This window comes from Anomaloglossus baeobatrachus, chromosome 1 (assembly GCF_048569485.1).
Source record: "Anomaloglossus baeobatrachus isolate aAnoBae1 chromosome 1, aAnoBae1.hap1, whole genome shotgun sequence".
Lineage (NCBI taxonomy): Eukaryota > Metazoa > Chordata > Amphibia > Anura > Aromobatidae > Anomaloglossus > Anomaloglossus baeobatrachus.
The window spans coordinates 528,897,789-528,920,084 of record NC_134353.1 but is presented as its reverse complement, the minus strand read 5'-3'; the positions used below and the strand labels follow the sequence as shown (position 1 = coordinate 528,920,084).

General features: G+C 40.5%; 1 protein-coding gene across 6 annotated transcripts in view; it reads right to left on the bottom strand.

The window, feature by feature from the left end:
• SLC24A2 (solute carrier family 24 member 2) overlaps positions 1-22,296 on the bottom strand; it is a 344,055-nt gene that overhangs the window by 4,120 nt on the left and 317,639 nt on the right. For all 6 annotated transcript variants that reach the window (XM_075316302.1, XM_075316318.1, XM_075316310.1 and 3 more), the window contains 4 exons: positions 19,236-19,334; positions 17,769-17,887; positions 12,541-12,684; positions 8,868-8,957 (listed from right to left, as the gene is read on the bottom strand). In XM_075316302.1, the coding sequence (XP_075172417.1) occupies positions 8,868-8,957; positions 12,541-12,684; positions 17,769-17,887; positions 19,236-19,334 (452 nt within the window). The remainder of the gene's footprint in view (positions 1-8,867; positions 8,958-12,540; positions 12,685-17,768; positions 17,888-19,235; positions 19,335-22,296) is intronic.

Genomic DNA, 22,296 nt, shown 5'->3' with positions numbered 1-22,296 from the left:
AGGGGAGGAGAGGGATAGACCGACAAAGAGAGAGACCGACAGAGAGAGAGAGAGAGACCGACTGACAGAGATTGACCGACATCGACAGACCTCACTCATTTTCAGTGTTTTCTGCAACATTCGATAAATGTATTTAGAAAAACGCATGTCACTAGGATGGTGTGTGTGCCGTCCATGTGACATCCATTTTTTTTCATGCACCCATAGACTTTCATTGGAGTGACTCGCACGTGAAACTCACCAAAACACAGCATGCTGCGATTTTTTTTCTCAGTCCGATTTGGACTAAGAAAAAAATAGCAGATCGGAGCTGCCTCATTGATTAACATTGGTCCGAGTGCAATGCGAGATTTTCTCGCATTGCACTTGTGCGAGTTAATCGCAAGTGTGACTCCAGCCTAAGGCTTCAGAAAACTTGAATAGATATATAAGTATAGCGCAAAGATGCAGGTGGAAATGGCGGTATGTAGTATAGAGCAAAGTATAAGTACTGTATATAATATATACAGGTGCATTGCACTGAATTATAACAGCAATGTAATAAACGTTACTGTCCCATAGAGGGACTAAGTAAAAAAAAAATTAAAAAAATTTAATCTAAAAAAAATATCGCAAAATAAAGAGCAAAAAATAAAAATATTATACCAATATATATTTATTTTTCTGTAAAAAAAAGCACATATATTTGGTATTGCCACATCCAGGATGATCTGATCTACAGTGGGCAAAATAAGTATTTGATACACTGCCGATTTTGCAGATTTTCTCACCCACAAAGAATGGAGAGGTCTAAAATTTTCATCCAATGCACTTCAACTATGACAGACAGAATAAAAAACAAATCCAGAAAATCACATTTTATGATTTTTAAATAGTTAATTTGCATTTTATTGCATGAAATAAGTATTTGATCACCTACTAACCAGTAAGAATTCTTGCTCTCACAGACCTTTCTCACAATTTTTCTTTCACCCTCCTACTCTGCACTCGTTACCTGTATTAATTGCACCTGTTTCAGCTTGTTACCTGTATAAAAGACATCTGTCCACACAATAAGGGTAAGAACGCACTTTGCGTTCACCTACTTGCAGTTCTAAACGCATGTTTTGGGCTTAATTGATTTGACCAAAGTTGCCTTTTTCAGAAATTTAGCGCTAAAAATGCATGCGTATTTACCGCGTTTTAGATGCGTTTTCAGCGCTTTTTGCATGCTTTTTCACCTGCGTTTTGACAACTGTGTTTTGAACATCAAGACACTGCTAAATAAAGTTTAAACAGTCAAACAGAATGAAAAAAGAGAAAAAAAAAGGATCAAATCTACATTAATGGGAAAAATAGTGAAAATAGATATATTTGATAAAATTATAGCGGCAATGTACATTTTATCGCTAAAATAGCAATAAATGCATATTTTCCTTAAATTTAATTGTCGGATTATGTGTGTGTGTAAAGGGACATATCAAATCATTATTTTGATGTCCAAAAAGCATGCGTTTTGGTAGTCCAAAACGCATGTTTTCTGCACTGAAAAAGCATGTAAAACGCAGGAATTTGAAGGAATCTTGGTTTTTGCCATTTCTCATTGACTTCAATGTTAGCAAAACGCACCCAAAATGGCAAAAACAACTGACATGCTGCTTCTTTGAACGCATGGTTTTTGCCTCAAAATATGCAAATTAAACGCAGCGTTTAGAAGCGCAAAGTGCGGTCTGAAAATCACCATTTTCCATTGACCTTGCTGGAAAATCAAAACGCATGCCTTTTGGCATGAAAAAGGTGCTTCTCAAAACGGACCTAAAAAGCAGCTGAAACGCAGGTGGAAACGCAAAGTGCGTTCTTACCCTAACTCACACTCCAACCTCTCCAGCATGGCCAAGACCAAAGAGCTGTCTAAGGACATGAGGGGCAAAATTGTAGATTAGCCCAAGGCTGGAATGGGCTACAGGACAATAGGCAAGCAGCTTGGTGAGAAGGCAACACTTCTTGGTGCAATTATTAGAAAATGGAAGAAACACGAGATGAATGTCAATCTTACACAGTCCGGTGCTCCATGCAAAATCTTGCCTCATGGGGTGAAAATAATTCTGTAAAAGGTAGAGCTGGGGCCATAGTCTAAAAGATTACAGTTAGTAACACAATATACAGTCATGGATTAAAATCTTCCTGGGCACGCAAGGTCCACCTACTCATGCCAGCACATATCAAGGCCTGTTTAAAGTCCGCCAGTGACCATCTGGATGATCCAGAGGAGGCATGGGAAAAGGTCATGTCGTAGGATGAGACCAAAATAGAACGTTTTGTTATCAACTCCACTTGCCGTGTTTGGAGGAAGAAAAAAGATGAGTAGAACCCCAAGAACACTCATCCAACCGTGAAGTATGTGGGTGGAAGTATCATACAATGGGGGTGTTTTTCTGCAGAGGGGACAGGACAACTGCATCATAGTGAAGAGAGGATGGAAGGGGTCATGTACCGTGAGATTTTGGCCATCAACTTCATTCCCTTAGTAAGTTCATTGAAGAGGGGTCATGGCTGGGTCTCCCAGCATGACAATGACACGAAACACATAGCCAAAGCAACTAAGGAGTGGTTCCATAAGAAGCATTTCAAGGTCCTGGAGTGGCCTAGCCAGTTTCCAGACCTGAACTCAATAGAAAATCTTTGGAAAGAGCTGAAACTCAATGTTGCCCAGCGACAGCCCCGAAACCTGAAAGATCTGGAGAAGATCTGTATGGAGGAGTGGGCCAAAATCCCTGCTGCAGTGTGCGCAAACTTGATCAAGAAATACACAAAACATAAGACCTCTGTAATTGCAAACAAAGGCTTCTGTACCAAATATTAAGTTCAGTTTTTCTATTGTATCAAATACTTATTTCATGCAATAAATTATTTAAAAAACATACAATGTGATTTTCTGTATTTTTTGGGGATTCTGTCTGTCACTGTTGAAGTGTACGTACGTTAAAAATTACAGACCTCTCCATTCTCTGTAGTTGAGAAACCTTGCAAGATCGGCAGTGTATCAACACTTATTTTCCCCACTGCACATTCTTCAGGATTTTTTCCACTATGAAGACACTAAATACTTTACCGATATTTCAATGGGAAGGCCAGAAAAAGAAAGGCCAGAAAATGCTTTGGTGTCATTTTAAGCATTGGTGTCATTTTTTTCTTGCCTCAAAAACGCAATCGGTTTATTCACTGCTTAATGGATTTACCAAAAATAAAAAAACTGTAAAAAGCCACCATACAAAGAAGGTCGTCAAAAAAAATAAAAAAAGATTACTAACAAAAAAGAATATGCCAGAAAAAAAGGAACAATTCTTAAGGCATCTTCTGCTTTAAATTTGTTTTGGACTGCCTGAAAAAAGTCCCAGTGTGAACATATCTTAAAGCACAATTAGTTTGTAGTATTTTAGAATTTGTGAAAACTGAGTGAACGTACCCAATATATGTACATTAGATATGTTAAGTCAGACAAAAACATTATTAGCAATTTGCTAAATCTAATTGTGATACATACAAGTGTAAAAACATATTACGGAAAACAAAAGTAGGTAGGGTTAGTCGAAGGTCTCATTCAGATGTCCGTTTTTCAAGATGCTTGGCCCAATGCTAGCCACATGCAGTGTTTGAACAGCTCGCACTGGGGGTAAAAACAGCCTTATTGGATGCAGTGTGCACAAAAAAAAAAGCCCTCCCTTCCCTGGAAGTGCTCTGTTTATGGCTGGCTGTATGTGGGCAGCAAGCTGAACTGCTTCCAATGGGGTATCGAACTGAACTTTATTTAAAGTCCAACTGAACCCACCGAACCGAACTTCAAGGATTCTGCTCATCTCTAGCAATGATGACATCCCAGACATTAGTAAAAGGGGGGGATAGGGATGCACAGCAAAAAAATGAGAGCATACGAGTGCAGCCCTATGTGTGAAATTGCATACCATACAAAAAGGAGAGGAAAGCACACATAATATGGGCGCACATCAAAACCATCAAGCATTTAATATGCAATATATTTTATTGGATCAAAAAGGACAAGGACATAATATAAAAACCTTTAAAATACACACATAACAACAAGACCTCAATGATACTCCAATTGTAGTAGATGAAAATAGTTCCAATAGACAAAAAATACCTCCATCAGTAAATTCTAAACAAAATAACAGTACATTGCATGCAAACGACCGTAATTCATAATTATTTGAGGCCAAACACCCAATACAATAGATTATATCGAGATGTTGACAAATAAGAAGACCTCAAGGTAATAATACAACAAGATGTATCCTGACCAGGGACTGTGCCTATAGCAATAATATGCAAGGTCGGCCCATCAGAATATCTACATGACGCTGTGTGGCAAGTGACAGTAAGATCCCCTTCAGCAATGATATGAGATAACGCTATACATCAGGAATGACCAAACAATAAATAAGTTGGATTCTATTAACATACAGGCAGATATTGATAGCATCAAAAATATTGTGAATAATAAACCCCAGCCAGAAACTATATCTGGAGCAATTATATATAAAGACAGCCCGTCATAATTACCACATAGCGCTGTACAGCAGATAATGACACGATCCACTTATAAAGGCATTGACAAACAAAGTGTATAGTATAATACATATTAAACGCTTGATGATTTTGATGTGCGCCCTTATTATGTGTGCTTTCCTCTCCTTTTTGTATGACATCCCAGACATGTGAATAGTGTCTTAATAGTGATAAGGAGTATACAGACATCAGTGCACACCGGTCAGATCTTGGACTGCTATCCACGGACTGTGGGTCTGTCAACCTGAGCGTCACATATCATAAAAATATATGACGCAATCAAGCTCTGGTCGAGAGAGTCACAGCCAGTACATACATACGTCCCAACTTTTACAGAAAGAAAGAGGCACAAACCATGCATTGACAAATTTTTATCACGCCCCCTAGTCACACCCCAAGCCCCACCCATTTACCATGTCTTTCTAACCTGGCAGGAGGAAATGTGGGACTGAGCGGATGCAGTAAGGACATTCCATAGACGTCTGAGACTGCAAGGTGTAGACCCAAATACAAGACTGTGCACTCTATCTGGGACGGTTCAGACTACAGATGGGTGCGTCAATTTATGGGACTCTAGTCCAGTGTCCAGGTCAGTTGTTCTGGCGACTCTTTGCTCCTGACATCACTGGGGCGACTTTTGATTAGCCACGGCTGAGGTCACATCATATGTCTGTCATGCTCATCCCTAGATGGGACCCATGGATTTATTTTTTTCTCATTCATAGCTGTAGCAGCTAGAACTTTCCCATCTTTACGTAAGCTTCACTATATGACACCTTCCTTTTTTATGTCTGTAAGGTCATGTTCTTACAGACACATGTGCCTACTTTGAACACATCATACAAAGACAGGAATCTATGCACAAGGACATAATGGTCGGAAGAATATAAGAAACAAGGTGAGGAGAAGGACCAGCAACCCAATGTCTTGATACAATCAAGATACTGCCAGAGAATACTCTGGTGGACCTATCTAGGCTTGCACAAGATAAGAGCTTTCATTCATCAAGTCGCCATGGCTTGGGATCGAGCAGAAAGCCGTTAAATGATAAGAATAAGGTCATGTTCACATGTTGCCTAAATACTGTGTTTTTTTGCTTTCTGCAAGTGTCCACACAGAACTATAAAACAACAATCTTCTCTGGTTATGATGCAGTGCTTTTACTGCTTTTTTATGCATTTTCCCCTTATTTGATTCATTTCGGGTGCAGATATGAAGCAGTTTCTAATAACATAAAATAGAAAACCAAGTTGCATTCAGCATCCGTAAAACGAGTCTTTATTAAAAGTCTAGACAGGGTTGCATACCGAGGATGCAGCCTGCACATTCTACAGCCATTTTGCGTGTTAAGCGTAGTAGAAGCGTGCGTGACATGCAAAACCGCTTTAGTCTGTGCACCCTGCGTCCTCGGTATGCAACCCTGCCTGGGCTTTTAATGTGCATCTAATAAAGACTCGTTTTACGGATGCTAAGTGCAACTTGTTTTTTTATTTTTTGTTTTGAATGCCATACGACTTTTTTCTACAAGTGTAGCACCTCCTCCTTGTCTACCAGTTAGGGGGTGCTGAAGTCTGTGATTATAAGTCCTTGGATAGTGCCTTTTTTTGTGTTATTAGGAGACATTGAAGCAATGTTTTTAATGTGTTTTTTTTTATAGTACCAAGAAGCTTAAAAAGGTAACTTAAAAAAAGTAACTACAGTTTTTTTATATGTGTTTTTTTAAGGCTCATATACAAGCATCTGTTAAAAAGCCCCACAAACTGCAGCATTAACACTACATTTGAACATGGCCTACATGTCCAAGCAAAGTGGATGTAATTTCATGAAAACACCTGACCACTGTATGTCTAAAGACGCTATTCAATTGTGCGGTTTTGCGGCATTATTTCTCAATAAGCTTCTATCTGGAGCCTGATTAGTTAATTCATGTTATTGTTTCTCATTATTTTTTAGTAGTTTTATAGGAAGAAAAAATCTGACTTTTATTTTCTCTCTAGAATACAGGAACATAGCAATACACTGCTATATACAATGTGTCTCTATGTTTCAGTATAACCTGTCTGTGATTTCTGAGCCTTCACTGCAGCTTCAAGTATAGGAAATTCTCCCACACTTATCTGAGCAGGCTATGGCTTCCAGCTTTAGCCACTGTCTGCAATGATAGTGTATGTGGGTTTAATTCCTCTGAGGCCTAAAACACACTTCCACAAAAAAAACGTCCGTGTGACACGGTCCGTTTTATGGGTCTGTGTTCCGTTTTTTTGGGGCGTTTCTCCGGTACGTATGGCATCCGTGTGATGGCGTATGTGAGCCGTGTGTACGTGTAAAATGTCCGTGTTTGTGTGTAAAATGCCCGTGTATGTGTACGTGGAATGTTCGTGTGGAATGTCCGTTTGTGTGTTGCACAATGTCGTTGATACATGTCGGCTGACAGCAGACAGAGTTGCGCAATGAGAATGAACCCGGCTGAACTTCACCCGACTTCATTGTCATGCCGCAGCTCTGTCTGTGTGCCGCGTACTGATTAGCGGTCACCTGTGAAGGATTCACCAGTGACCGCTAATCCCTCGAGTGACTGAAGTGAGCAGCCCTCTCTCATACTTACCGCTCCCCGATCACCAGCGCAGCGAGGAACAGCTGTGCAGAGAATACGCGGCAACAATTACTTTGAATATGCCGGCCGCTCATTAATCAATCTCGTATTCCCTGCTTTCCCCACCCACAGACGCCTGTGATTGGTTGCAGTCAGACACGCCCCCCACGCTGAGTGACAGCTGTCTCACTGCACCCAATCACAGCAGCCGGTGGGCGTGTCTATACTGTGCAGTAAAATAAATAAATAAATAATTAAAAAACTGGCGTACGGTCCCCCCAATTTTAATACCAGCCAGATAAAGCCATACTGCTGAAGGCTGGTATTCTCAGGATGGGGAGCCCCACGTTATGGGGAGCCCCCCAGCCTAACAATATCAGTCAGCAGCCGCCCAGAATTGCCGCATACATTAGATGCGACAGTTCTAGGACTGTACCCGGCTCTTCCCGATTTGCCCTGGTGCGTTGGCAAATCGGGGTAATAAGGAGTTTTTGGCAGCCCATAGCTGCCAATAAGTCCTAGATTAATCATGTCAGGCGTCTCCCCGAGATACCTTCCATGATTAATCTGTAAATTACAGTAAATAAACACACACACCCGAACAATCCTTTATTAGAAAAAAAAACACAAACATATACCCTGGTTCACCAGTTTAAAAAGCCCGAAAAAGCCCTCCATGTCCGGCGTACTCCAGGATGGTCCAGCGTCGCATCCAGCTGTGCTGCATGAAGGTGACCGGAGCTGCAGAAGACACCGCCGCTCCTGTCACCTCCACGTAGCTAATGAAGGGAATAGCGCGATCAGCTGAGCTGCCACTGAGGTTACTCAATGCTGAATACAGCTGATCGCGCTATTCCCTTCATGTCTGCTGTGATTGGGTGCAGTGAGACAGCTGTCACTCAGCGTGGGGGGCGTGTTCGACTGCAACCAATCACAGGCGTCTGTGGGTGGGGAAAGCAGGGAATACGAGATTGATTAATGAGCGGTCGGCATATTCAAGTAATTGTTGCCGCGTATTCTCTGCACAGCTGTTCCTCGCTGCGCTGGTGATCGGGGAGCGGTATGAGCCGGGGGAAGAAAAAAACCGAGCGCCAATGTAAGTATGACTGAGAACAGCAGGACAAAAGGTAAGTATACTGAATTTAATTTAAAAAAAACAAAAAATAAGATCGCTAGTGTAAAAACGCACACGCACGAAACGTGCTGAACACGGACATACTCCGTGTGCGGTCCGTGCAGGCACGGACCCATAGACTAAAGCGGGTCCGTGCCTGCGTGCTGCCGGCCAAAAACGGACATGTTGTCCGTGTAGAAAAGCGCACACACATACTTACCACACGTTCCGTGTGATTTTACGTGTGTGCCATCTACCATTGAATAACATGGGTCTCCGTGTGTATGTGTCTCCGGTACGTGCAAATACGTACCGCACACGTACAAATTAAACGGATGTGTGTTGCGGGTCTGAGGAGGAGAAGCAATGCAGTTTCTAGAAAGAAGACGTAGGGCAGAGAGATGGAATTCGGGATAAAGTCATGACCTGCTGAGATAGCAGGATTGCCCTCTGAGCCAGTTGGGAGCTAAGGTGTATGCATTGCAGTCCAAGATTGGATCCATTTGCACTGATGTCTGCATGAGCGCTTTTTGTATAAGGAATTTTTCTGCTGTACAAGAAAATAAGCTATTTTTAAGTCCTTAAGTATATGCTCACCTGATGTGCCCACCATACCATTAAATAAGAAAAAATTGCAATCCAGGTGATCGATCCAAAAAAGGTAATAGGGAAAAATTTTCTTGATGCCTGTATGACAAAGACAAGCAAAATAATTTCATGAATAAGACTACTATTCAAATGCACCCACCGTACAGCTCTGTAACTTTGCATCCTGAGTATCACATTAGTCTGAAACCTCAAGCAATACAAAATAATGAATATTTACTTTATGTAAATAGATATACCGCCATTCTAGATAGCTCACATATTTATCAGTTGAAATTTATCTCCGCTGCACTTTTCCTGGCATGATCTCCATTACAATTAGCACTTCACATAAGTGTAACAACTCTCCAAATGTACTAGAAGCTACAGTCATTTCAGGGATTTGCCAGGCAGGCCAGGCCATATGTCCAATATGCATAGACTAATGTGGAAAATGTTCAGCTTTGTTGTGCATCTGTAGCTCTACCCATGTGTGTGCACAATTATCCCTTTGATGTCCAGAGTTTTTGATTCTCATTCTGAAAGGAGAAGGTTTTATAGTGCTAGGCAATGAATATACACAAAGAGCATATGGGTATCATTGCTCTTCTCATGTTTATTGTGGGACACTGAATTAATGTCTTGCTGCAGTAAGCAGAGGGTAACTTCAGAACAAAATTATAACTTGGCCCAATAGTTTGTGAGCTGAATGAAAATGACTTTAATTTGCTTTCAAATACCACTGCTGTGACCTTAAATTCATAGAAGTAGTGTCTTTTTGCAGTGTGAAGGGGCTAGTTTTAGTATAGAGTAGAAGAAATTTTCGATGAGTGTTGTGTGTGGACAAGGTATTAAGCAAAGGAAGTAAGTGAAATTGAAGAAAATGAGTGAGCCCATGACCATAGGTGTCATGATGAGAAAGTAAGTGAGTCCTTGGCATGTTTGGCCCAGGTGTCTCAATAATTTAAAAGTAGTGATGGGCGGACCCAGACTATAAAAGTCTGGATCTGCATGGATTCAAACATACCCGAGTGTGCCATATAATTAGTGGTGACATCACTCTGTTGTCTATTTGTGGTCACAGGTGAAGAACCATGGGAACCTCCGGCTGTAACCTAAGTGACGTCACCACTGATCGCGTGGCTCACTTAGTCTCTGCCTGAGGCCTAAAGGCCGCTTTACACGCTGCGATTTCGCTAGCGAGATCGCAAGCGTGCGTACCCACCCCCATCGTTTGTGTGCCACGGGCAAATCGCTGCCCGTGGCGCACAAAATCGCGCAGACCCATCACACTACTTACCTGCCTCGCGACGTCGCTGTGACCGGCGAACCGCCACCTTTCTAAGGGGGCGGTTCGTTCAGCGTCACAGCAACGTCACTAAGTGGCCACCCAATCGAAAAGGGGGGGAGGCGGAGATGAGCGGGATGAACATCCCGCCCACCTACTTCCTTCCTCATTGCCAGCGGCCGCAGGTAGGGTGAGGTTCCTTGTTACTGCGGTGTCAAACAGCGATGTGTGCTGCCGCAGGAACGACAAACAATATCGTACCTGCAGCTGCAACGATAATTGGGAATAGGGGAGCATGTCAACGATTAGCGATTTTGCACGTGTTTGCGACAATTTTCGATCGCACGTGTCACACGTAACGACATCGCTAAAGCGGCCAGATGTGCGTCACGAATTCCGTGACCCCAACGACGTCGCTTTAGCGATGTCGCAGCGTGTAAAGCGGCCTTAAAACACACAGCATGAAAATCGGAGCGAGTGGGATGCAATAAAACATCGCATTCCACTCAGACCAATACTAGCCTATGTGTCAGCACCCATGAGCGATTATTTTCTCAGCCCTAATCGGACCGAGAAAACAACCGCAGCATGCTGCGACTGTAATGTGATCCTGGTTTCCCTCGCACCCATTCAAGTCTATGGGGCGAGAGAAAAATCGCACTGCACTCGCAGTACACCGGTGTACCGCGAACGCAGGACGAGAATGGCAATAGCCGGCAACGGAGGAGAGAGGGAGATAAATCCCTCCCTCCCCTCCGCAGCGCTGGCCCGCCCCTCCTCATAGCCGGCCAGTCCCTCTTCAGTGCCGACCCGCCCCCCCCGCAGCTGAGGTCAGATCTCATGATCGGACCTCAGTCGCAGTGACACTCGCATGACACTCGGCTCCCGCTGTGCTGCCAGCGTGAGCCGAGTGTCATGCGAGGATCGCAGTAGATCCCCGTGTGGCCCCAGCCTGAACCCCACAGCATACAGTAATCTTTTATGGCCACTCTGTGTGAATTCAGATGTAGCAGAGCTGGAATCATCGTGGGACCTCATGTGATTTACATTGGACCTGCTGAGGTGTTTTCATGTTACTAAAGTGGTAAAAGAGGGTGCTCTTTCGTCATTTATTTCAAATAAAGGATTTTTTCGGGGTGTTTGTGTTTATTTCTTTTCACTTACAGATTAGTAATGAGGGGGTCTCATAGATGACTCCCATTACTAATCTAGGGTTAGTGGCAGCTGTGAGCTGACATTAACCCCTTATTACCCAGATTGCCACTGCACCAGGAAGAGCCAGGTAAAGTGAGCAGATTGACACATCTTATGGATGTGACAATCCTGTGCGGCTGCAGGGTGCTATTTTTAGGCTTGGGGGAGGCCAATAAAGATGAGTCTCACCCGCTTGAGAATACCAGCTTCCAGCTGTTGGGCTTTATCTTGGCTGGTTATCAAAATTGGGGAGGACTGCATGCTGTGTTTTTAAATTATTTAGTTAAACCCCTTCACCTGGGTGATTTTCCGTTTTTTTGCTCCCTTTTTTCCGAGAGCTCTAACATTTTTATTTTTGCATCAATCTTGCCATATGAGGGATTGTTTTTTGAGGGATGAGTTGTAAGTTTAAATGAAACCTTGAGTTTTAGCATATAGTGTACTGGAAAATGTAAAAAAAAATCCAAGTACGCAAAAATTGCAAAAAAAGGTGTGATTGCACAATTGTTTTTTGGATATTTTATTCACCGTGTTCACTATATGGTAAAACTGAAGTATTGGTGTTATGCCTCAGGTTGTTATGAGTTCGTAGACACCAAACATGTACAGGTTTTATCTAAGAAGTTAAAAAAATATCAGAAGTTTGTCCAAAAGAAGTGGCGCACATTTTGCGCCATTTTTAATGACCTGAATCGTTCTCATTTTTCGGGATATGGGGCTCAGAGATGTCTTATTTTTTGTATCTTTAGCTGACATTTTTAACTGTACCATATTTGCGCAGATGCTATGTTTTGATCGCCTGTTATTGCATTTTACGTAAAAAAACCCGTAATTTTCGCATTTGGAATTTTTTGCCGCTACGCCTTTAACAGATCAGATTAATTGATTTTATATTTTGACAGTTCAAGCATTTCTGAAGACGGTGATACCAAATAAGTGTATATTTTTATTTTTTAATTCTTTAATTTTGAATGGGGGGTGATTTGAACTTTTTATTTTTTTTTTTAAATTTTTAAAACCAGTGCATTCTACCTGCTGCCCGTGAAGTGGGCATCATGCATCAGCTGGCAGATTCACTTTATTTATATTGCCTATCTATAATTGTGATCCCATTTTATAAGTAATCAATGCATAAATATTCCAAAGGGTTCATGTTATTTTTTCCATCTCTATAGTTTATATATAGGAAAACATAATACTTACTGGATTTCGCACATCAGGCAATGTAATCCACAAAGGAAATACAATTGGTAGCACAGCAAGATACACAGCTATTTTACGGTTGCTAGAAGGCCATGCTAGGCTTAAAGGTTGGTCATCATCATCAGCAGATTCTGCATCTGCTACCTAGTGGAGAGAAAGTGAATAAAATGGTATGTTTAGACTAGACAGAAAAAAGACAATCTGGTCCATCATCTTGAATGTGCCTCAATTTATCAAACAAATTACACAATGAGTCTAAAACTAAATCCATTTAAGCATGCATTCAATGGTGCTGTCTGAAAGATTCTGAAAGTTTTTGATAGGCACCTCAAAAGCTAGTATTACTGGTTGACCTTATTGTCCTCTAACTTTCTATGACTTTTTAACAAACTTTAGTTAGATGATTGTTTTGCCTCTACCACTTTTTAGTCTTGGTTTTACCTATTTTTCTTTCCACTCCTTTTGGCCCCTTTCTTTCTTTACTTTACAATACATTTTCTATATTGAAAGATATTGCTTTTAATACTTTTATATTTTGCAGTTTCTCACTGTGTGAAATATTTTTTCCTCATTCACTTGATGGGATTATTTAATAAAGTTCATTACTAATTTTGTATCTGAAAGTGTCGTTATGCTGTTTTAAGTACTGCTACACACATTTTTAACTTGTATTTAATTGCAATGTCTTTCCTTTTTTTTATTTTTGTTAGAAAAATATTATTCCCTTTTAGCAAAAGACCTTTTTACCTTCCTGACCAGGTCACATTTTTGAAATCTGACATGTCACTTTATGTGCATATAACTTTGAGATGCGTCTACAAATCCTTGCGATTCTGGGATTGTTTTGTTTGGGGTTTTTTTGCAACGCATTGTACTGTATGTTGGTATTATAAACAAAGTGATACAATTTGTGTTTATTTTTATGAAAATATACATTTTGGGAATTCAATAAAATTGTTAATTTTTTTATAAATTGGTGAGCACATCTTTATATGCAGAGCCTTTTCTCCTTTCATATAAAACTACTGTTCCAGCATACTGCAAAGCTAAATAAGTAAGGAGCATAATTTTGGAGTGCCGATTTTGCTGGAATGGTTTTTGGGTACAATGTCACATTAGCAGAGCCCCTAAAATACCAGTAGAACAAAAAACTAAAGCAATTTTACAATTTTTACCCCTCAATGAAATAATATAGAGGTGAAGGAAACCTATTTGGACTGCAGATGTATCACAGAATTTTATATCATTGGGCTTAAACAAAAAAATTATAATTTTTACCACTACAATATTATTTTAGCCACCGCTTTTACATTTTCACAGGAAGTAATATTAGAAAATAGGCTCCCTAGTCTGTTACACAATGTCTCATGCCATTCGCAGATCCCCTATGGTTCTAGAACATGTTACCCCATCCACATCATGTTACCCCATATTTTGAAATTAGACTCTTGTGGGAATTCATATACAGATGACCCTTGTGGGAATTCATATACAGATGCAGTGATGAATTTGGTCCCACAGGTGTTTTCCAGAAATAGGCATGAGTTGGTAAAGTTTGCAAATGTGCCAGTTCAGTGTCTTAATATTGTGTTTAGCTTGTGCTTCTATAGACACACCCCATAAATTGTTAAGTGGGCTCTCTCTAGTACAGAAAAGCTTAACATGTCGACACTTAGGGGTACTTTACACGCTGCGACATCGCTACCGATATATCATCGGGGTCACGTCGTTAGTGACGCACATCGCTGTGTGACACCGCAGGAACAACGAACATCTCCTTACCTACGTCCACCAGCAATGCGGAAGGAAGGAGGTGGGTGGGATGTTACGTCCCGCTCATCTCCGCCCCTCCGCTTCTATTGGCCGGCCGCTTACTGATGCTGCCGTGACGTCGCTATGACGCCGAACGCACCTCCCCATTGAAGGAGGGATTGTTCGGCGGTCTCAGTGACGGCGCTGATCAGGTATGTGCGTGTGACGCTGCCGTAGCGATAATGTTCACTAAGGCAGCGATCACCATATATCGCACCAACGACGGGGGCGGGTGCTATCGCGCTCGACATTGCAAGCAATCGCTAGTGATGTCGCAGCGTGTAAAGCACCCTTATGTGCCGTTTAGGTACACTGTGAAACTCAGCACGGGTGGCGTGTTGCTTTTCCTGAATCTGTGTGCTAGGAGTAGAATAAAAAACCCCTATATTTCCATTGAAAGATGAGAGACCTGAGTGGGGACTTCTTTTTGTGAGTTGAGTTGGTAGCATTGTGGGATACATAACATTTTGAATAATTTTTAAGGCTTGATTGCATTTATACTGTTCTCTACGCTAATCACTTACATCAGAGTTTCCAGCTAAATCTGTAAAATGCAGTTTTCAGACAGAACCGCAGGATGCGACTTTTGGGAAGCACAATTAACAGATCAAAAGCAGTTCAGGAATTGTTTTTATTATTTTTTTTATACCATTCAGTGTGTGATATAAGTGAGACGATGACAGTAATACCAGGTTTATATTGCTCCTTATGTTTTGCTACTTTTACACAGTAAAGGGTATGTGCAGAACCGTCTTTTGTTTCATTTGAAGTGTCATTGCTTTCTGACATTTTTCCAATGTTTTTTTTTTGTGTGTGTTATTTTTAAGAGGTGCTGGTGATCTCATGGCTTTAGTGTAATCTTATTACTGTTGTTTTTCAGGTCAATGTTTTCACTACATCGAATAATGAAGAATCTGCTAGTGGGGTTTTTTTCAAAGCAAAAATGAATACAACATGCCCCAATAGACGTCCACACATTTTGTGGTAGTCTTTCCAGCACTCCTGTTGACTTGTATTGTAAGGTACAGTGCATCTTCTAAGAGGACATTGCCAGAAGAATGGTCTGTTCACTTCTTGTAACCACTTGGCGTTTTTAAACATTTGTTAAATCTTACTTAAGACAGGGCCCAATAGGCCACTGTAACTATCAGATCCAGAAATCATCTTTTGATCACTGTCACCAAGACAACAATCAGCAACCCGTAATCACGTCACAGGGGGATGATGGGGGTGAAAGAAGGAGCCCTCTCCCACTCACAATCCTCTGGATACTGTTGTTGCTATGAAGTATGACATCTAAATGGTTATAGAGCAAGCGATGGTGCATTATGACGTCACTGTTCATCATAGTAGAAAAACACTTTTTACATACTGATGTACAAACGTGTTAATTGTTGGGAGGGGGTTAAAATCAGAATATAATAATACAATAGTTACAAAAGTACATTAACTTTTAATGGTAAAATAGTTCAGTAATATAAAAATGATAATCTTCCCCCCAAATTTTTCATACAGATAAATGCTTATCGAACCATATACAAACATGGCCAAAAGTGTTGGCACCCTTGAAATTGTTCCAGAAAATTAAGTATTATTTTCAGAAAATATTGCAACTACACATGTTTATACACATGTTTATTTCCTTTGTGTATATTGGAACAACACAAAATAACTAGAAAAAAAGTCATATTGGATACAATTTCACACAAAACCCCACAAATAGTCCGGACAAAATTGTTGGCACCCTCAACTTAATATTTGGTTGCACACTGTTTAAAATAAATAACTGCAATCAATCACTTCCTATAACAATTGACAAGCTTCTTACTGGACCCTCTCAACTGGAACTTTGGACCACTCTTTTTTGCAAGCTACTCCAGGTCTCTCACATATGAAGGTGCCTCCTCCCAACAGAAATTTTAAGATCTCTCCACAGGTGTTCAATGGGATTTAGATCTGGATTTATTGCTGGCCACTTCAGAACTCTCCAGTGTTTTGTTTCCATCCATTTCTGGGTGCTTTTTGAAGTATGTTTGGTGTTATTATACTGCTGGAAGACCCATGACCTAGGACACAAACCCAGCTTTCTGACACTGGACACTACATTGTGACCCAAAATCCTTTGGTAATCTTCAGACTTCATGATGCCTTACACACTGTCAAGGCACCCAATGCCAGAGGCAGCAAAACACTCCCTAAATATCTTTGAACCTCCACCATATTTGACTGTAGGTACTGTGTTCTTTTTTTTGTAGGACTCATTCCGTTTTTGGTAAACAGTAGAATGATGTACTTTACCAAAAAGCTCTGTCTTTGTCTCACTTGTCCACAAGACACTTTCCCACAAGGATTTTAGCTTACTCACGTATATTTTGGCAAACGGCAGTCTAGCTTTTTTTATGCTTCTGTGTTAGCAGTGGAGTCCTCCTGGATCTTCTGTCATAGTGTTTCTTTCATTGAAATGTTAACAAATAGTTTGTGTTGACACTGATGCACTCTGAGCCTGCAGGACAGCTTGAATTTTTTTGGAACTTGATTGAGGCTGCTTATCCACCATCCAAACTTTTCTGTGTCGCAAACTTTCCTCACTTTTTCTATTCCGCCAACGTCTAGGATATTAGCTATAGTGATATTGATTATGTTGCGCACCATGGACAAAGGAACATCAAGATCTCTGGAGATGGAGTTGTATCTTTGAGATTGTTGATATTTTTCAACAATTTTAGTTCTCAAGGTATCAGACAGTACTCGTCTCCTTTTCCTGTTCTTCATACTTAGTGTGGCACATACAGACACACAATGCAAAGATTGAATCAACTTCCCCTCTTTCTGTCTGGTTTCAGGTGTGATTTTCATAGTGCCCACACCTTTTACTTGCCACAGGTGAGTTTAAACATCACATGCTTGAAACAAAGTTGTGTATCCACAATTCTGAGAAAGTGCCAACACTTTTGTCTGGCCTTTTTTTTTGGGGGGGGGGGGGTAATGTGTGAAATTATGCCCACTTTGTCTTTTTTCCTGTTTTTTTGTGTTGTTCCAATACACAAAAAGGTAATAAACATGTTTATGACAAAACACGTGTAACTGCAATATTTTTCTGGGAGAAATACTTCATTTTCTGGAACAAATTCAGGAGTGCAAACAGTTTCAGCCATGACTGTGTGGCCATGGTTATAGGACCAGACTACATACTGTTTGTTTGTAGTTTTCTACTATAAAGATGATAACTTTCTAGTAACTGTCATATAAAGGTGTCAACGACATAAAATGTTTAGTAAAAAGCGATTTTGGAAGTGCAAATTGAATTGTCCAGAATGTGGTATTGAATGCAACTCAATGGCTTAAGAGAATTTATAGAATGTAAAGAAAATCACTCATTTAATAAGTAACAGAGTGAGACATAAAAGAAGTGTCACCTGTGTTTCTGCAGCCTCTATATTATGAGTGACATTTCCATTTTGAACTGGACCAGCAGATTCTTTGGGTGGTGTCACTTCAACCTCAACATTTGTACTGTTTGGAAGATCATTTTTTTCTAAAATGAAAGTAGTTGCAAACAAATATTACAATAAACATTCTGTAAATACACATACTAAGAGTAGCTGCTCATACACATAAGATAGCTGTCAATAGTGATGAAAACAATCATGAAGGTCCATTCTAGGGAACCTGTCATCTCCTATAATGCTATTATCCTGCAGATTTAGGGTTAATTTAAAGGTTAATAGTATTATGAAGGCTGCAATCTTCCTAAAAAATATGAATCTTTAATACTGGCTTGTGCAGTGGGTACCAAATGACAAACCAAACCTTTGACCTATTAATTCAAGGCAGAACCACCCCTAGGTGTGTGTGCAACATATGTTCTTGTACAGGGTACATCACTTGTCCCAACTGTAGATGGTGTCACCAACCTTGATAGATTCTACATCTGAAGCATGCACTCCTGATGCAAAATTTGGAGCCACAAGTTACAGAGACACAGCTAAACTTAATAAAGCTACAGTCCTAGTTAACTGTTTGAACACATTTACTTTAACAGCTATCTGGTAGTGATATTTGTATATTGTATCATGGTACTATTTAAATACTATTGGATACATAATTAGGGGGGAATCAATCAAGGAAATTATAGAGGGATGGAGGATGTTGACAGCAGTTAGGTTTTTGCCACCGTCATCAACTATTAACTTTGATTACCTACTAGAGGAACATATGGATGTCTATATGTGACCTAAGCAAAAACGATATCACTTTAGGGAGATTTAAAAAAGTAAAAGCAAGTAAAAATAGGAAAATTGTAAAAAACTTTTTTTTTTTTTTTTTTTTTAAAGAATAGAGCAAATTGTATATTAGAAGAAACAACAAGGTGCATGTTGGAAAAAGAATTCTCTAGAAATGTAAAAAGTGTTGAATAGCTGAGGCTTGAGAAACAAGAAATGCTGCCAACCAAATCTGCTTTGAAAATTATTCTTCTTCATGTAACAGTGATATTTTTTTTAGGCCTGAGCCTCAAATACAATCAGTTCATTGGGCTTCATATCCAATTTTATCTAAAAGTGTTAAGGATGACCTCGACCTGTGCTAAGCCATGTCAAAGCTGTTTACATTTTAATTTTGCCTTCATCCAGCTCTCTATTTAATTCCTAAGTATAGGCTTATTGATATAACACATTAGCTATATATCTACAATGTGATAAAGTACAAAGGCTATAAATACAATCTAAAATAATATGTTTATTTTACAGTCATTTGTCCCCTATAAAAATGAACTCGCATAATTTTGATCACCAGTAATGGCTTTTTTAGTCCGTTGCAGCATTCGGACACACAAGCACACTTCATGCATATCAGTGTTAGTTATTCCTGAAAGTAATACTTGCCTTCATAGTTGGCTGCTCCATTTAGTCGTTCGCTGTCTTCCACTTGACATTTCTTTTTGGCCATTTTGTGCAGAATTGAAGCCTTCTCTTTAAATTTTCCTTTAAACATTTACAAAAATAATCATAACAGTAGTTTGTATATGAATATTGAAATTTACTACGTTTTTAATATTCAAATATTTTAATTATTAGCTAGTCTACAGTCACATTAGCATACTTAAGCGGGCTTTACATGCTACGATATTTCTAGCAATTGCTAGCGATATCGTATGCAAAAGCACCCGCCCCCGTCGTGCATGCGTTATCGTGTGATCGCTGCCGCAGCGAACATTATCGCTATGGCAGCTTCACACGCACTTACCTGGTTGGCGGCGTTGCTGTGACTGCCGAACAATCCCTCCCTCAAGGTGGAAATGCGTTCGGCGTCACTGCGACGTCACAAAGCGGCCGGCCAATCAAAGCGGAGGGGCGGAGATGAGCGGGACGAACATCCCGCCCACCTCCTTCCTTCCTCATTGCGGGCGGGACGCAGGTATGGTGAGGTTCCTCGCTCCTGCAGTGTCACACACAGCGATGTGTGCTGCCGCAGGAACGAGGAGCAACATCTATAAACAACCATTAACAATTTTTGGTTTTAGGACGACCTCTCCATGGTGAATGATTTTCACCACTTTGGAGGACGTTTAAGGTTGCTGGTAAGTGTTACAAGCTGCGATACCGTTAATGACGCCGGATGTGCGTCACTAACGACGTGACCCCGACGATAAAACATTAACGATATCGTAGCGTGTAAAACCTCCTTTAGTTGGGGCAACAAAAACTCTCCAATTCTTTCTCACTGACATTGAAATTATGACTACACCCAATAGATAACCATGGATAAATTAGATAACATGGATACTGTACTTTATTGCTTATTACCAAACACCTCTTTAGTCTTGACACAGGAATTCCTCTATCATCTGAACATTTAAACATTTTTTGATGCTTTGTTTTTTATGTATCTTTAGTATAAATGTATTACCTATAACTATTTCACTACGTACAAAGTACATCACTATAGTAGATATAGGAACTATTTAATGTAATGGAATAAATAATAAATGCTACTAATTATAACATTTTCTTAGTATATTTATAAAAAGAGGATACACATGAATATTTTTTTAAACTACGCATCACATAGTAACACACGATCTATGGAAAGCGTAACCAACACGCGCCTGCTTATGATTCCAAAACATAGAAAACAAACACTTTAAAGGGGCAAAAACCTAGTAGATGTGAGAGACCCTAATCATACATTGCAGCTAACAGATGAAGTACATGTTCTGAACACCCTCTATGCAAAAAAATAAAGGAATAAAAATGATGAATATCAGTATAAAACAAAAACACATATTTTATTATCTACTAGGAATACATATCTTGAAATATGGAATGCACATATCTAATAGTTTATTCAGCCCTTCAGAAAATAAGAATATAGCTTTTGTGTACTATTTCATTTTGAGACATCAGTCTGATGTGACAAATTATTAGTTACACTGCTCTAATGTTCTTTTGTATATAAGCTTATAACATGTTTGTGTCAGTTACATACTTCTAATCAAAAGTCCACAAGTTTTAGTGGCTCTGAGGTTGAAGAACCCAAGTGTTGACTTATTGATGACAAACCCTTACATAGAAGACATAGTAATCACTGAGCTCTGATTAAAAAAAGCATCATATTTATGACAAATGACAGGTCCTTTTTAACTCCAAATGATGACTTGTTCATTATAAAATTCATTGAAAACCCTTTAATGCTTTGGTCACCTAGCGTATATGGGTGATACACTGATGCTCCTATGCGCGAAACAGCAATTGCCTTGGTGCTGATTGTGCCATGCACCCCCAATATTGCTTGGATATAAAATAACTGTGGAATGATTCTTGTCACGTGCTGCTTTTAATATTGCAGCTGGTAAAGGGGTTACCCACTATTTTTTTTATTGATGGTTTATCATTTGGATAGGCTATCAATACCTGATCAGTGGTGGTGAGCATCCTGAAGTTCTGGGATTCTGCCAGAACACAGCAGTTACATAATTTCTCTAGTGGCCACGGCTAGGTATTGCAGGTCCACCCCCTATTTCATAGTAGCTGCTGCAGTCTACTGCAGAAATACTTCCCTGTTCAAATGAATAAAGATCTGTAGTACCTATCCGCAGCCGCTGTAGTATTGATGGAGCTGCTGTCTTCCGGCAGTGTCAAAGAACTAAGGTTTGCTGCTGGTAACAGCTGATCATCAGTAGTGCCATGTGCTGCACCTTCATCAACCACATATTGATGAACTATCCTAAGAATAGGCCATCAGTTAGGGGTACTTTACACATTGCGACATTGCTAGCATTTGCTAGCGATGTCCAGCGCGCTACTACCCGCCCCCGTCGTACACGCAATATGTGGTGATCGCTGCCGTAGCGAACATAATCGCTACGGAAGCTTCACATGCACATACCTGGTCGGCGATGTCTCTGTGACCGCCGAACAATCTCTCCTTCAAGGGGGACGTGCGTTCGGCGTCACAGCGACGTCACTCAGCGGCCGGCCAATAGAAGCGGAGGGGTGGAGATGAGCGGAACATAACATCCCGCCCACCTCTTTCCTTCCGCATTGACGGTGGAGGCAGGTTAGGAGATGTTTGTCGTTCCTGCGGCTTCACATACAGCGATGTGTGATGCCGCAGGACCGACAAACAACATCGTACCTCCTGATGTAGCGACATTATGGAAATGAACGACGTTACACAGATCAGCGATTTTTAATGCTTCTGTGCTCGTTCATTGTCGCACATAGGATTTACACGTTGCGATGTCGCTACCGGCGCCGGATGTGCGTCACTAACGGCGTGACCCCGACGATATATCGGTAACGATGTCGTAACGTGTAAAGCCCCCCTTAGAAAATAGTGGCCAACTCCTTTACTGAATTGTGGACTATTCACTGAGTAGAACAGTAGAGGCCCTGGATGTCTGGAGTTTAAAAAGGGGCCATTGTGAGATTCTGTATGATGCTT